At 37.4% G+C, this 17913-nt stretch overlaps 1 protein-coding gene across 1 annotated transcript in view; it reads left to right on the forward strand.

The window, feature by feature from the left end:
• EFCAB5 (EF-hand calcium binding domain 5) overlaps positions 1-17913 on the forward strand; it is a 184239-nt gene that overhangs the window by 81504 nt on the left and 84822 nt on the right. The window contains exons 7-8 of the mRNA XM_088028403.1: positions 1828-1876; positions 5839-5909. Coding sequence (XP_087884529.1) covers positions 1828-1876; positions 5839-5909 — 120 coding nt within the window. The remainder of the gene's footprint in view (positions 1-1827; positions 1877-5838; positions 5910-17913) is intronic.

A 17913-nucleotide genomic window follows, 5' to 3' on the forward strand; every position in this document is an offset into this window, starting at 1 on the left:
CTAGAAGAAAATACTTGCAGAAGAGATAGCTGATAAAGGACTATTATCCAAAATATACAAAGAACTCCTAAAATTCAACAATAAGAAAATGAACAAATGATTTAAAAAATGGGCAGGGGTACTTGGGTGGCTCAGTTGGTTAAGTGTCTGCCTTCAGCTCAGGTCATGATCCCAGGGTCTTGGGATGGAGCTCCCACATCGGGCTCCCTGTTTCCCTCTCCCTCTGCAGCATCCCCTGATTGTGTGCTTTCTTTCTCTCTCTCTCTGTCAAATAAATAAATAAAATCTTTTTAAAAAATGGGCAAAAGACCTGAACACTTCACTAAAGACATACAGATGGCAAATAAGCATATGAAAATATTCTCCACACTTGTCATCAAGGAAATGCAAATTAAAACAATAAGAGATACCAGTACACACCTATCAGAATTGTCAAAATCTGGAACCTTGATAACACCAAATGCTGACAAAGATACACAGCAACTGGTGGAAATTGTTGGTGATAATGCAAAATGGTACAACCACTTTGGAAGACAGTTTGCAGTTTCTTATAAAACCAAACATACTCTTACTATATGATTCAGCTATCATGCTTATTGGTATTTACCCAAAGGAGTTGGAAACTTATGTCCACACAAAAATCTGCATGTGGATGTTTATAGCAGCTTTATTCATAATTGCCAAAACTTGGAAACAACCAAAATTTCCCTCAGTGGTTGAATGTATAAATGAAGTGTGGTACATCTAAACAATGGAATATTATTCAGCACTAAAAAGAAATGAGCTTAAAAATAATAATAAAATAAAAATAAAAATAAATGAGCTTTCAAGCCATGAAAAGACATGGAAGAACTTTAAATGTATATTATTAAGTGAAAGGCGCCAATCTGAAAAAGCTACATACTGTATGATTCCAACTTCATGACATTCTGGAAAAAATTATGGAGACAGTAAAAAGATCAGGGTTTCTCAGAGTGAAGACAGAAGGAGGGATGAATAGGCAGAGCACAGAGGATTTTTAGTGTGATGAAACAATTCTGTATAATACAATAATGATGGATACATGTCATGATACATTTGCCAAAACCCATAAAATGTACAACATCAAGAGTGCTTCCAGTGTAAACTATAGACTTTGGGTGATGATGTTTCATGGAGGTTCATTGATTGTAACAAATGTACCACTGTGGTAGGGAATGTTGATAGTGGGGAAGCTGTGTATGTGGTGGGGAGGACAGGGAGTATATGGAAACTCTCTGTACTTTCTGCTCAGTTTTTCTGTGAACCTAAAACTGTTCTAAAAAATCAAGTCTATCTTTTTTTAAAGTAAGCTCTATGCCCAGTGTGGGGCTTGCACTCACGTTGGAGATCAAGAGTCACAAGTTCTACCAACTGAGCTAGCCAGAGGTCCCTCAAATCTATTTTTTAAAGATGGACCAAGAAGAACTCAGAAATTTTGTTTTTTAGTAATTGAAGGACAAGGAATTATAGAGGATTCTTTGGATTGCCAAACTGGTTGCCAAAGATGCCCAGTGTCTGAAGGTTTGCTAGAAATGTCCTTGGAGAGGACAAAATAGGATCACTCTCAGCATCCTACTTCTCACACAGAATGTTCTCGATGGGAATCATTGAGGATATATATGAAAAAACATTTGATATACCTTGAAGTAGTCTATGAACTAAATGTTAATTATTAATAATTTCAGTCCCTGGTTTAGAAGGATTACTCAAGATTTAAAAAGAAAAACTCTAGACGGCTTTTAGTCTAAAACACTAAATATATGGCAATTGAGATGTAATGCATGGTCTATTTTCTTTGATTTGCAGATTCAGAATGTTCTTCATGAATTTTTTCAAAATCCAGATTTCCACCTTGGTAAACCTGCCTATTCCTGTAGTATTTCTATTTTTCCCTCTTTTGTAAGGGTGGAGGGGTGTGAGGGGACAGATGCTGGATTAAGATGAAGAGTCAATATTGAGATATATGTTATTCAAAGTTCTTATACATGTACTTTGGTTCTTTTGCCCTTTCCAGATGGAGAATGTAGAAAAACAGAAAAGCAATCAGTGATTTTTGATCCTTTTAGTCGAGTGCTCCATTTTATTGTAAATACTCTGTACTATCCCTTTATCATCCCATCAAGTTCCTAGAAAATCATTACTTACTTACATACACAGAATTTAAAAAAGAAAGGTATTATGTCCTAACTGTGATATAAAGGAAAAATACAAGAAAAGACCTAAGAAAATTATATGGACTGTATTTCAATATATAAATGTTTGGCTATAACTTCACTAGAAGACATAATGTATCAGACATTTGTACTTATAATGAATGTTTAGACATAAGAAAAGTAAAATTATATCCAATCGACCATTTTTTAAAATTTTTTTATTGTTATGTTAATCACCATACATTACATCATTAGTTTTCGATGTAGTGTTCCATGATTCCTTGTTTGTGTATAACACCCAGTGTTCCATGCAGAACATGCCCTCTTTAATACCCATCACCAGGCTAACCCGTCCTCCCACCCCCCCCAGAACCCTCAGTTTGTTTCTCAGAGTCCATCGTCTCTCATGGTTCGTCTCCCCCTCCGATTTCCCCCCTTCATTCTTCCCCTCCTGCTATCCTCTTCTTTTTTTTTTTTTAACATTTTGAAGTAAGGGCAAAATGAATGATTTGTATATACACATAGAATCCCCATAAAGAGGAGAGCTACAAATGCAGAATGATGCAGTTGTGCTGTATTGGAGTTCAGACACAAATGGTGACATTATCTCCCATTAAATAATTTTCTGAAATGGTGGACAACTCTTGGTAAAGTTTCAGAAGGAAGCAAAGTACAATCCACTCTCAAATTTTCATAGTAGTTACAGTCTTGGAAAATTTAACAATAAAAAATATACTGTGTTTATATGTGAAATAATTTCTAGACTAAAATTTATTCTAAGCAGATTTTCCCCCTATTTGAATATCTATTTATTTGAGAGAGAGAGAGAGAGAGAGAGAGAGAGAGAGAGAACAAGAGCAGGGGGAGGGCCAGAGGAAGAAGGAGAGAATCCTCAAGCAGACTTCCCGCTGAGCGTAGGGCTCCATCCTAGGAGCCCGAGATCACCTGAGCAAAATCAAGTCATCTGCTCAACAAACTGAGCCACCCATGTGCCTCAAGAATTGCAGGATTTCTGACCCTACCCCTACTCCCCATCACTGTACCAACAAAAACTCAAACTACAAATTTCCACCATGCTCACTGGGGGTAGAGGGAAACAGTACTACAACTATAGAGAACCACAGATTTTGATGCTTTTATTTTCATAATTGTTTCCTCATATGAGATCAAGCAAAAAATTCTGACTTGCAGGGGCATCTGGCTGGCTCAGTTGGAAGAGCATGCCACTCTTGATCTTGACATTGTGAGTTGGAGCCCCACGTTGGGTGTCGAGGTTACTAAAAAAAAATAAACTTAAAATTCTGACTTGTAGAATAAAGCACTGGAGTTTAGTTCCTTAGGTATACATAATTTACATCCAAATGATTTATTTCAATTGGTTTTTGACCACTATTACATTGATAACAATAGATTGAAATCTATTCTCACTTTAAAAAATAAAATATGCTCCCCATCTTCCTGATCACTCGTCCCCAAACATGATTTGGGCCTTGCTGACAACCCTTTCTCCCACATGTTCACAGCCTATCCAAAATCTAGAATTCTTCGTGGTTAGTACAACCTCCCCTTTCAGAAAATCTTTGAGATAACTTCTTTTATTTATTTACTTTTTGGTGAAGGTACAGAAGGAGTGAGTGAAGAGAGCTCTATTTGAGATTGTGGTAAAATTAGAGAAATTCCAGACCATCTAGTTGACTGATTTTTTTTGTCCTCTCACCTCCTATACTACCTCAGATTTCCTGTATCATTCATTGATTCATTCAATATTTATTAAGCCCTCACCTAGTTCCAGATTCTGTGATGGAGTAGAGGATGGGAAGAGGGCTAAGGCATCTTTTCTCTCCTTAAGTTCCTCAAAGTCCGGTCAGGGGACAGACACATACACTTAATAACAGCTATTACCATTAGAAACCAGTGTGGCTTGCCTAATCTTCCAGAGCTTGGGGGGAGGTTTGGGATGAGGATAACAGCATCTAATGCCTAAGTTTATACTAAAGTTTATACGATCTTCTTATGACAGTAACTGATATCTCATAAAAAGCAGTTACAAAAATCAAGAGTGACTAAAGAATCTTATATGTACCAGCCCATTAATGGGCAGGAGGATTTGGAGTTAGAAGTAAGAGAGGAATCCAGTGCTTTCCTCATGAACTTTTACACAGTTTGTGTTTGTTTTTTGTCATGGTCAATAAAGATTACATAATTGTCATATCAAAAGGAGGTTTAAAAAATCTTTATTCGAACTAACTGCCATATTTACCATTAGTGATCACTCTTATTCATGAAACTCTTTCCTTCTTGGCTTTTGTGATATCTTTCTTTCTTGATTTTTCATCTATCACCGATCACCTCTTAGCATTCTGTTTCTTGGTTCTTATTTGTACCTTAAATGTTGTTTTCAGAGTTTTCTTTTTGGCTTTATTATCATTTTACACATTATACACACTACCCAGGTTATTATTTAAACCCATGACTTGGGGCACCTGGGTGGCTCAGTTGTTAAGCCTCTGCCTTCGGCTCAGGTCATGATCCCAGGGTCCTGGGATCGAGCCCCGCATGGAGCCCCGCATCGGGCTCCCAGCTTGGCGGGAAGCCTGCGTCTCCCTCTCCCACCCCTGGTGCTTGTGTTCCTTGTCTTGCTGTGTCTCTCTCTGTCGAAAAAATAAATAAAATCTTAAAAATAAATAAATAAATAAACCCATGACTCGAGCTGATGACTCATTTTTATATCTATATTCCCATCCCAAACCTTCCCCCTGAGCTCCACGTCCTATATGAAAAGGTGAGTGATGAAGTGAAAAAAGGAAGTTGCAGATCAATATGATCATATGTGTGTGTAGAAAAACAAAAGCTGTCGTTAAGCGTCTGCCTTCGGCTCAGTTTATGATCCCAGAGTCCTGGGATCAAGACCCACATCATGCTCTCTGCTCCACAGGAAGCCTGCTTCTCCCTGTCCCATTCCCCATGCTTGTGTTCTCTCTCTTGCTGTGTGTGTCTCTCTCTCTGTCAAATAAATAAATAAAATCTTAAAAAAAAAATGTATGTTATAAACAAAAATACCCAGAAAGGTTGCTGGAAGGGTGGCAACAAACGGTTGATGGTGGTTCCTTCCCGGACGGGCGGGGGAAGGGAGAGTGAGAATGCTGGTGGGGTCAGGGGAAAAGGGAGATATTCAAGTTTTGCTGCTTCTGTTTTTGTACTATTTGAATCTTTTACTAAAAGAACATATTTGTATATTATTTATTTAATTTAAGAAACATTAAAAACAAAATATTTAAAAAGAAGGTTTGTAGAAGTGTTGTGTTTTAGGACCTGCTTCTGCAAATGCTAGCATAAACCAACACAGTTGTTTTCATAGTCTTTTTTATACTATTGATGTGCATATTTGTTTTTGCTTTATCTCAGGCTGGTCGTTAAAAATGTAGACACATTTACTTCAGTGTTTGGGTTGCTTGGTTAAATAAAAGCGAGGAAAAGCAATAATTTTGTAGTAATTGGAATGTTACCCAACTATATGTCATTTGCTTTATTGTAAATATTGATGGATATTAAGATAGATATTAATTAAGAAATAATTTTATGTTCTTCAAAAGTGCTATAAAATGAATATGAAATATGAATGTATTACAACCAAACTAGCAAATACCTTTTATTCCATAATTAGAAGCATGTTGCAAACAATTGGATATTGCTGACTCAATGGAACCAAGATTGAACAAAATGGAATTTACAGAGGTAAGAAGTTACATTATTTATTATTTGAATCAAATTATTTTGCATGGATGTCACGCACACATTAACTTAGAATTAAATTAAAGCATACTAACTTATTTCTATTCTAAGATAAATATTATTTTATTTCATTTTAACTTCTCTGAAGTTAGGGTACATCTTATAATCAAAGGAATTTTACAGTTTCTTTCAGTTAGTGGTACTCATGATGTGAAAGTGAGAAAAACTTCCACTCACACCTTCAGTTAAGATCAAGAAAAACCAGCTTCTTTTTCCACTGCATTTTAGATAAAGAAATCTAAAAGTTATAAAACATTTCTTATAGGCCAGGCATTGTCCTAAGCTATCCATCTATTAACTCAGGTAACGCTCTCAGCAATCCTTATTCCTGCTTTTATAGACGAAGACACTTTAGGTGCAAAATGGTTAAGTAACTTGCACAAGGTCTCATAATTAGTGAAGCTGGACAAATTTGTACTCAGGCAGTTTGGTTTCAAAGTCTACATAGTATTTCATCTGAGAAAGTATGGGATTACTTTTGTCTTGGGATTGTATTAGGATAAGTAAAAGGAGCAATTTAATGGTACCAGAGTCATAAGTCTTTTATAGGTTGCTTTTATATTTGTTCATGTCTTTCCTCTAATTTCCCTTCTTTAACTCTGGGTCCCAGAGTCAAGGTAACTTTTCCCTTCTCTCCTACACCTTTGCTCAGTTGTAGGTGATGGCCATGTACTATATGCAATTTCAAAGTTCTGTGTGAAGGATTCTGGAATCCTTAAAATCACTATCATAGAGATAAAAATTTGGCAATCCTGTCTGTTATATTCTGTGTTTTCTTAGATTCTGTATTTGTCTACTTGGCATCCATTAGTCATGGGGCCAAACTAATGGCCAAAGGTATCTATTATCTAATTATGCTTTTAATTGTATTGTTTTATTCTCCCATAATCAATGTATGAGAGCTTTCAAAGCACCCTATTCTCACCAACATTGGGCATGATCGAATATAAGAAACCAGGGCACCTGGGTGGCTCAGTCAGTTGAGCTTCGGACTCTTGGTTTCAGCTCAGGTCGTGATCTGCTGGTTGTGGGATCCAGTGCCACTTTGGGCCTTGCACTCAATGCAGATGGAGTCTGCTTCAGATTATTTCTCCCTCTCCCTCCCCTTCTGTTCCTCCCTGCCCTCTCTCTCTCTCTCCCTTTCTTGCTCTCTCTCTCTCTCTCTCAAATGAATAAAATCTTTAAAAAAAAGAAACCTCTGCAATTTGAATGCATTCTGTTTTTTAACTTTCATCTTTTTGATTACTAGTAAGGTTAAATGTTTCCTATGTAACTTTAAAATTTCTTAAATCCATACTCTTCTACTTTATGATTGGTGGATTTTGATAATTGGAAAAAAACATGCTATATGCACTTTATAAGCAAAGCACCTAATATAAAGTGACAAAAAAGATGAAATTAAGGTAATTGTTAAAAGAATATCAAATAATGAAAATAAGCAATCAAACAAACAAAACAGCAGATTTCAATATTAAGAATCATGTAATGGGACACTTGGGCTACACGCTCTGTGGGGAGTCTGCTTGAGATTCTCCTCTCTCCTTCTGCCCATCCTCCTTCTCTGAAAATGAATAAATCTTTAAAATAAATAAATGAATAAATAAAATAAAATCACCAAAAATTTCTTACCCAGAAATAACCATTGTCACCCTTAGGTAAACATTATGTAAAACAGTTTTAATAAATAAATAAAAACTTTTAATAAAAAACCCTAGTTTTATATACTGTCTTGATAGATAGATGGGTATATAGCAATGTAGATGATCATAAATTCTGCTATAAAATTTTATTAATTAAAATAAAAAATATTTGTACTTGATTCCAACAGAAAAAAGAATCTGAAATAAAAAATAATAGAATTATTAAAATTGAACCTAACTTCACAAAAATCATTCTAAAATCACTCTAAGACCCTATGATGAAGATTCATTATTATTATTATTATTAAAGTCCATTCATTATTTTTTTTAGAGTGGGGGTGTGGGGTAGAGGCAGAGCGAGAGGGAGAGAGAATCTTAAGCAGGCTCCATGCCCAGTGTGAAGCCTGATACGGGGCTTGATCTCACAACCCTGAGATCATGACCTGAGGTGAAATCAAGAGTCAGATGCTTAGGGGCACCTGGTTGTCTCAGTTGTTGAGCGTCAGCCTTCAGCTCAGGTCATGATCTCAGGGTCCTGGGATCGAGCCCTGCATCGGGCTCCCTGCTCAGCCAGAAGCCTGCTTCTCCCTCTCCCACTCCCCCTGCTTGTGTTCCTGCTCTTGCTATCTTTCTCTCTCTGACAAATAAATAAATAAAATCTTAAAAAAAAAAAGTCAGACGCTTAACCGACTGAGTCACTCAGGTGCTTCTCCATTCAGTATTTTTTTATCACATTTTTCAATCATAGAAATAAAAACTGACATCCTACTATAAAAGATGAAGGTATTTAGTATTTCCTCATCTTATTTTTTTCCTTGTTATATTTCCCAACTTTAATTATTTATAATTTTTATTTTATGCAGATTTACACTATTCACTTTCTTTTCTGTAATTACAGTTCCCATAATTGATTAATCTTGGACTAATCTTTAAATGGATTTGAGGTACAGTTGCTGTTCTTTTTTTAAAATTATTTTTATTTTGGGGGGGATGTCTGGGTAGCTCAGTTGGTTAAGCATTTGCCTTCAGCTCAGATCATGATCCCAGCGTCCTGGGATCGAGTCCTGCATTCGGCTCCTTGCTCAGTAGCAAGCTGCTTCTCCCTCTGCCTCTCCCCCTGCTTGTGCACGCTCTCTGCCTCTCTCTGACAAATAAATAAATAAAATCTTTTTAAAAAATCTTTTAAAAATTAAATTATTTTTATTTTTTTAAGATTTTTATTTATTTGAGAGAGAGAGGGAGAGAGCGGGGGGAGGAGCAGAAGGAGAGGGACAAGCAGACTCTGCACACTGAGAGCAGAGCCAGAGGCAGGGCTCCATCCTGTGACCCTGAGATCATGACCTGAGCCAAAATCAAGAGTTGGACACTTAAAGAACTGAGCTACCCAGGTGCCCCACCCTTTTTTTTAATTGAAGTATAATTATACAATGTTATATTAGTTTCAGGTATACAATAAAATAATTCAACAATTCTATACTTTGCTCAGTGCTCATCAAGATAAGTGTACTCTTAATCCCCTTTATTTCACCCATCCCCCTCACCCACCTCCCTTCTGGCAACTACCAGTTTGTCCTCTGTATTTAAGAGTCTGGGTTTTTTTTGGTTTCCTTTTTCTTTGGTCATTTGTTTTGTTTCTCAAATTCTACGTAGAAGTGAAATCATATGATATTTGTCTTTAAATGACTTATTTCACTTAGCATTATATTCTCTAGGTCCATCCATGTTATTGCAAATGGCAAGATTCTTTCTTTTTTATGGCTGAATAATATTCCTGTGTGTGTGTGTGTGTGTGTGTGTGTGTGTGTGTGTGTATACCACACCTTCTTTATCCATTCATCTACTGATGGACACCTTGGTTGCTTCCTTATCTTGGGCATTGTGAATAGTACTGCAATAAACATAGGGGTGCATTTATCTTTTCAAGTTAGTATTTTCATTTTCTTTGGGTAAATACCCAGTAGTGAAATTACTGGATCATATGGTAATTCTATTTTTTATCTTTTAAGGAACCTTCATACTGGTTTCCACAATGGCTGTACCAATTTACATTCCCACCACCAGCAGTGCACGGTGGTTCCTTTTTCTCTGTATCTTATACAAGTATCTTATCTTATATCTTATACAACAAATAACATTTGTTATTTCTTGTATTTTTGGTTTTAGCCATTCTGACAGGTGTGAGGTGACATCTCATTCTGGTTTTAATTTGAATTTCCCTGATGATTAGTGACATTGAGTATCTTTTCATGTGTCTGTTGGCCATCTGTATGTTTTCTTTGGAAAAATGTTCTGGTGTTCCACCTGTTTTTTAGTTGGATTATTTTTTGGTATTGAGTTATATAAGTTCTTTATATATTTTGGGTATTAACTCCTTATTGGATATATCATTTGCAAATATCTTCTCCCATTCAGTAGGTTGCCTTTTTGTTTTGTTGATGGTTTTCTTCACTATGTAAAAGCTAGAACAAATAATCCAAAAATTTGTATGGAACCAGGAAAGACCCCAAATAGCCAAAGCAATTTTGAGAAAGAAGAACAAAGCTGTAGGTATCACAATTCCAGGTTTCAGGGTATACTCAAAGCTGTAGTAATCAAAACAGTAGGGTACTGGCACAAAAATAGATATATAGATCAATAGGACAGTATGGAGAGTCCAGAAATACACCCACAATTGTATGGTCAATTAATCTTTGATAAAGGAGGCAAGAATATACAATGGGGAAAACATAGACTCTTTAACAAATGGTATTGGAGAAACTAGACAGCTACACTTTCTTACAGCATACACAAAATAAACTCAAAATGGTTTAAAGACCTAAAGGTGGGACCTGAACCATAAGTCTTGTGAAGGAAAACATAAGCAGTAATTTCTCTGACATTGGCTGTAGAAACATTTTTCTAGATACGTCTCCTCAAGCAAAATTAAACTATTAGGACTACACCAAAATAAAAAGCACTTCCTGTCTTTTACAATGGCTTTGCTATTCCTGAGTTACTTATTTTGATTCATTTCTTAATCGGCTGAATTTATTACGAAGTAGTTTTTTTTTTTCAGGAAGGTCACATGGGTATTATATTTTCTGAGTTCTTTTGTGTTGAAAATGTCTGTGTATTGCCTCTAAAATTATACCGTGGATGGGTATAGTGTAATTATGTCACATTTTCTTTTCTTTTCACCTCAAAACTATATATACATATTGCTTAATTGTTTTCTGGTATTGAATGTTGTGAAGTCTGATGTCAGCTTTACTTTTCTTCTCCCTTCATTTGTTTTAATTAATTCAACAAATATATACATATACACACGTACATGTATTCATACACACAAATCCTACACAAATACATATATATCCATATATGATATGTGTACATATGTGTGTGTATGTATATCCACACAATTAAAATGAGGAAATGGGTAAGGGTCATGTATATCCAATGATACTTGATACAAATTCATTAGCATTCTACATAATACCTTTGTGTGTGTGTGTGTGTGTGTGTGTGTGTACACACACTATTTTGTTTTAATGGGTGGTTTGAGCTATTAATACTAGTTTTCCTGACATTTCCCAACATCACTTCCTGAAACATAAACAACCCATATTCAGGTATTTTCATTATAGAGAAGAGCTGTAACATCAACAGAAACCAAGGAAATATTTCTTGCATAGAAATATTGATTGAAAGTATTTAATTATCTGATCAACAAATCTTTGACCATAACATATGACATAGAAGTAGTGTTTGGAACACTTGTTTGTTTTTTTAAGATTTTATTTTACTTATTTGACAGAGAGAGAGAGAGAGACAGTGAGAGAGGGAACACAAGCAGGAGGAGTGAGAGAGGGAGAAGCAGACTATCTTTTTGTGGAGTATAACTTCTCTCACTTTTCATCTGTTTTATCCTAGTAAATGAAGACCGAAAATAACTATTTTTAGAAGAATATTTTATATTATTTATAATATAGTATAGAAGAATTTTTATGTCTAGTCTCTTAGTTACTAAGTATATACTGAATACTGAATATTCATTTACCCTCTGGTAGGAGAGATGTCAAAATTAGAAGTTGTATTTTTTACCCTCAAGGACCAAATAATGCACTGTTGTATGGGAGTGTGCCTGTGAGTATATGCAGGTGTGTGTGTGTGTGTGTGTGTGAGTGTGTGTGAGTGTGTGTGAGTGTGTGTGTGTGTGTGTGTGTGTGTGTGTGTGTGTGTGTGTACGAACATGCAGGCATACACATGCTGGATGGAACCAGAGTAGGATCCAGGGAACAGAAGGGTCAAAATATAAGCAAATTAAGGACACACACCACAACAAGACAATTACAAAGCAACAAACAGGTACAAAACATTCCCATTATTATATTCATCACTGCCAGGGGAGGCAGAGTAAAAGAAAAATGAGACTTCAGTGGGGCAGGTTTCATGTGGGAAACTCATCTGGTGGTTACAAGGTTTAAATTTCTTCCACCTGCCATACCTGTAGCTCCTTACTTTGAAAGGAACCTTTAAACATTTATATATTGATAGGAATAATTTAGGATGTAGAATGTACTGGTTTATTTGGGATTTTTGTTTTGTAATTTATTTAGACACAAAAGAAATATGTTTGGAAGAGTGTCAAGCTTGTTTTAAATTCTCAGAACACTCTAGTTTCCAAAAGACAACTCATTCCAGGAGGCAAAACTTAGCATTTGTGTCATTTTATTTTATTTTTCTAAAGATTTTTATTTATTTATTTGAGAGAGAGTGAGAGTGAGAGAGATCACAGAGAGAGAGGGAAAAGCAGCCTCGCCACTGAGCAGGGAGCCCGATGTGGGGCTCAATCCCAGGACCCTGAGATCATGACCTGAGCTGAAGGCAGACGCTTAAACAACTGAGCCACCCAAGGCACCCCCATTTGTGTCATTTTAACAGTGGTGTTGTTTTCTATGTAGATATTGTATGCAAGTTTGAAAAGGAACTGAAGTCTTAAGTCTTAGATTTCACTGGGTTCCCATTACTGTGTTCAGGCCAGAAGTAAGCAGGTGCTGATAGGTTTATCCTTCCTGAAGTTTCCAGATTTCGACCTTACAGAGGATCCACCCTTTCAGTGCACTATCTGATTAGTTGATTGGTTTATCAACAGAAGAAAACCACCATTACTGTGGTTACAGAGAACTTAGTTAACTTTTTTAGATAGGAAATTTTTTTTAATTTCCGGGACTTTTTGAGTTCTACAAATTCCATTTGTTTTCATAAGGAATTTTCTAATAATTTGCTTCCAGAGAAGTCTGAGGGGTAAGGGTCTCTAAGTTTTTCTTGGTACATCTCAAAGCAAAAGTTACTTGGAGTTGTTAAAATGCCCATAATTTTTCAAATGACAGTCCCACAAATGGCTATATGCCCCTCTCAAAAAAAACCTCTGTAGATTGTTTGGAACTTGAAACCCATTTTCCAAATAGAAGCAATAGTTTATATAGTCACTGGGGTCTGTGGTTTATTTTATTTTTTTAAAGTAAGCTCCAGGGCACCTGGGTGGCTCAGTCAGTTAAGCGTCTGCCTTCAGAGCAGGTCCTGATCCCAGAGTCCTGGGATTGAGTCCCACATTGGGCTCCCTGCTCCGAGGCGGGGAGCCTGCTTCTGCCTCTCTCTCTCTCTCTCTCTCTCTCTCTCATAAATAAATAAAATCTTTTAAAAAATGAATAAAGTAAGCTCCATGTCCATCGTGGAGCCCAATGCAGGGCTTGAACTCACAATCCTGAGATCAAGACCTGAGCTGAGATCAACAATTGGACACTTAACTGACTGAGCCACCCAGGTACCCCTGAGGTCTGTGGTTTGAATGAGCCTGAAATGGAATTCTTAATACGAGTGACTATTTCTGTGGGGGAAATGCTATCTGAAGAAGGCATCACCATGCACTACCAGGGAAAGGAATTTTCTTATCTCTAAACCATTAGTGATAACTACATACAAGACTTTTAGTATGGCAAGAGTTCAGGGAGTGAAAGGTAAAGATGGCCTTTACCCTTCGAGGTCGACGAGGACTCCCAAAGACTCCAGAGTGAGGAACTGAGGGAGGCTGATCTCTCATCACAGCAGATCCTTTTACCCTACCTCTGGGGGCTCCAGATATTGACATTCTTCTGTTTCTATTGATAGTATCAGCTGGGTCTGGCCTGGGTTATATTCCTCCCCTGGTGTAATTTCAAAGTTAGTTCCCCAAACTCTTGCCTCCAAAGTAATAACAAAGTATAGTTTTCTCAAACAGAGTGAAGCCTTTATTTATTTATTTATTTAAGATTTTATTTATCTATTTGACAGAGAGAGAGAGAGAGAGAGAGAGCACAAGCAGGCAGAGTGGCAGGCAAAGGGAGAGGGAGAAGCAGGCTTCCCGCAGAGCAGGGAGCCAGAACCGGGGCTTGATCCCAGGACCCCAGGATCATGACCTGAGCTGAAGGCAGACACTTAACTGACTGAGCCACCCAGGCACCCCCAGAGTGAAGTTTTTTAAAGGACTCTTCTCTAGGGGAGTGTGACCTGCTTATCGGTTCTGCTCACTCTAGGCACCAGAATCCTGACTCAAATGTCATTTGTGTTCATCATCATTCCCAGTTATCTATAACAGACACATATTCTTTATTGTGTGATTCTACAAATACAACAAGTGGATTGAGAATGGATGAATGCATACCATAGAATAAGAACTCTATACCATTTGTCCCATGTGTGGTTGTCCAATGGCATGTAATGGAAAGATGCCTCACACACGGTTAAAGGTTGTAAAGTTTCTTTTATGGCAAATGATTTCAATATTTACAGAGACAATCTGTTATACAAAGCAGGATACAACACAGCATGCTTCCAAACAGAGGTTCCCCAAAGTTTTCCACAGGAATTAGACCTGTGATCCATTGGCATGGATCAATGGTTTAGATTTTCAAACCATCCTGGTTTTCCCAGACCTGAGGGGTTTCTTAGAACATGGGACTCTCAGTGCTAAAACTAGGGAAGTCCCAGGCAAACCGAGGCAGTTGGCCACCCTCATTGAGGAGTTTGCTTTGCTTTGATCTAATCTCCCACCTGATCATTGTGAAGACTCAGGCCATACATCTACCTGCTCACCAGGGGCAAGTGAAAAAATCTAACACCGTCTTTACTGTGGGACTGGGTAAAATGAGGGTCAGTTTCCCAAGAGCGTCCTTCAGCAGGCCTGGGCTTCAAGCGGTCTGAGGTCTGCACCTGATTTATATAATGGGTTTAAGAATAATTATATGCAGGGGTGCCTGGGTGGCTCAGTCGGTTAAGTGTCTGCCTTGGCTCAGGTCATGATCCCAGGATCCTGGGATCGAGTCCTGCATCAGGCTCCCTGCTCAGCCAGGAGTCTGCTTCTCCCTCGCCCTCTGTTGTGCTGTCTCTCTCTGTCAAATAAATAATAATAAAAAAAGAATAATTATATGCAAAAACTAGAAATACTATTCACTGGGATTCAGGTATTAACTTTGGATTCTGTGACACTAAGGAACTGGTGCAGGAGTAAATAAGGGCCATGTGTCTGCCTGAATTCTCTTCTCTGGGACTTATAGTCCGTTCTTGCTCCCAGTCTGCTTTGAGATAGTCACCTTCTCATGCTCAGTTATTTTTTACCAGTCAGTCTGAGGTCTTCAAACTAACGTGGCTCAACGTTTAAATTTTAAATCGAGAGGCTTCATCAAACTACTCAAAGATTGTGTCTTTCCTGTAATGTAGTCTGCTAAATCCAGGCTGTGCATTTCCCCCAAAATGGTACATATCTGAGTGGCTCTCTATTCTGTTATTCGTAATTTATATTTTGTAATTTTTGCTGTTTTCTGCTTATTTTGTTTTTTCATGTGCTTTGAGCTAGGGCAGGGAAGGACAGAAGAAGGAAGAATGATGACTTTAGTGGAGGTATAAGTAGGAGCAGCAATATGCTCTGAAAACTGCCTGAGGAAACCTTGGGGTGAAATGAGGGAATTTTAAACCAAGGAAAGGGGACGGTCTATGGTAAACTATCCTCCAAGGTATGTGTCTTTGTAGGTGGTCTTCAACCGTAAGAAATACATAAAGGAGTTTACTGATCATCAATTCCTTATTGTTTGTGTCAGTCAGGTAGGGCTACCATAACAAAGCCCGGGGTGACTTAAACATCAGGAATTTAATTTCTCACCTCTGTGGAGACTAGAAGTCCAAGACAAGGTATTGGCAGGGTTGGTTTCTTCTGAGGGACCTCTCTTCTTGGCTTATAGGTAGTCATCTTTTCCCCATGCTTTCACATGGTCTTTCCTCTGTACATATCTGTGTCCAAATTTCCCCTTCTTATTAGGACACTGGTCGTATTAGTTAATGACCCACCCTAATGATCTCATTTTAATTTAATTACCTCTTTAAAGATCCTATCTCAGGGGCGCCTGGGTGGCTCAGTCAGTTAAGCGTCTGCCCTCAGCTCAAGTCATAATCCCGGGGTCCTGGGATTGAGCCCCAAGTCAGGCTCCCTGCTTAGCGGGGAGTCTGCTTCTTCCTCTGCCCCTCCCCCCTGCTCATGTACACTCTCTCTCTCTCAAATAAATGAATAAAATTGAAAAAAAAAAACAAAAACAAAGATCCTATCCCAAAATACAGTCACATTTTCGGGTACTAGGGGTTAGGTCTTCAACGTATGAACTTTGTGGGGGGACACAACCTAAGCCAGAACATTGCCTAAGCTACCTCACCACTAGGGGAAAATTCGTGTGCTTCTGTCTGTCACTTTTATTATTATTGGATATTGAATAAGGCCTTTGTTCAATTCATTTGTTAAGCAAATGATTCTGATTTTTATTTTTTTTAAATTTTTTATTGTTATGTTAATCACCATATATTACATCATTTGTTTTGGTGTAGTGTTCCATGATTCATTGTTTGTTGATTCTGATTTTTAAAAATTAAAAGAGTTAAAGTATATTTTTGCTTTGTTGAGTATATAATTAGCATTAATTATTTTTAAAAGTTCCCTGAGACTGGAAATCTAATTTTCTGCCCAAATGCTATATGAACACACCACTCCTTCAGTGATAGATAGCCAGTATAATCTGTGTATTCCAATATTCTATAGTCTTTGGGCATTTCTGAAAGTGTTATTTACTACCAGGACTTACAAATACATTTTGGAAGTTAATGCCTAAAATAGTTAATTTCCAAATATATTTTTCTTTCTATTGCTTTTATATCACCCACTTCATCAACTCTCCAGTATGTCTACAACTAAATAAATGTGAATCCCAATGGCCCAGAGCTGTAGAACTTAACAGTAAATACCAACCTGTTAAGTGTGACATTTACTACATTCTCAGCATTTTGGTTTTCGAGTCAGAAAGGAAGAGCCCAGAATTCATCACAATGGGACCCAGCACATGGAGATAACTTGATTAAGTACAATTCAAATGTTTAGCAGTTCACAGAGCTATCAGATGGAAGGATATTCGTAAATTCATTATATTCTTAAATTAATCTAAGTAATCATTTCAGGATTGGTGGATATTAATTGATTTATTCCGTGGGAGGATAGGAAAACACAAAGGCCACGTGTTTTCACTTTCTCTGTTTTTACAAGAGACACCCACAAACTTCTGTAACTGTTCTTTTTGGAATTTGATTTGTAGTTAGTTGGCAACCGGTAGTCTTTATGTCATATAGCCCATACTTATGGAACACACTCATTCAGAAAACCCATAGGCCCTAAATCCAGAATGTTGAAGTGTCTCTTGGAGAAACAGTTAAAACTAATCCTCGGTTTAATAGGATTCCACAACCAGAAAACTCAAATGGTCTTGAGGTCAATTCCCAAAAGCTTAATTTATATATTAAGGATTGAACAACAGGATCTTAGGATTCTGGAATAATTAAGAACAGTTGCCCCATATCATCTATTTCAATGGTTCTCAACCTTTAGTGAACATAAGAATAACCCAGAGGGCTTATCCATTTATTTATTTATTGACTCCACAGTGGACTTCTTATTTCAAGTCACCATGTGTTAAAGGTTGGAGGAAAAAGACCCAGGTCTGTCTGTCCCCTTGGCTGGGGCCCACTTCAATTTCCATACATGGTTTCCACAACCACATGCCCCCACTGGCTCATGTCACAAGAGTTCTGAGTGTTGGAATATAAGGAAAGATTAACAGTGGAAATGTGTTGGGGTCTGTTTTTTAAGAGGGGAAAAGAAAGATGATTTCCCTTCTCCAAGAATCCTGGAGGCAACTGGTCTGGTCATGTGACATCTACTCATATTTTTTTCTGTTCTGACTCTGCACATTTGTGACTGG

This window comes from Eumetopias jubatus, unplaced genomic scaffold (genome assembly GCF_037043125.1).
Source record: "Eumetopias jubatus isolate StellerSeaLion01/CBP00866 unplaced genomic scaffold, mEumJub1_p1.0 scaffold_10, whole genome shotgun sequence".
In the NCBI taxonomy this organism is placed as follows: Eukaryota; Metazoa; Chordata; class Mammalia; order Carnivora; family Otariidae; genus Eumetopias; species Eumetopias jubatus.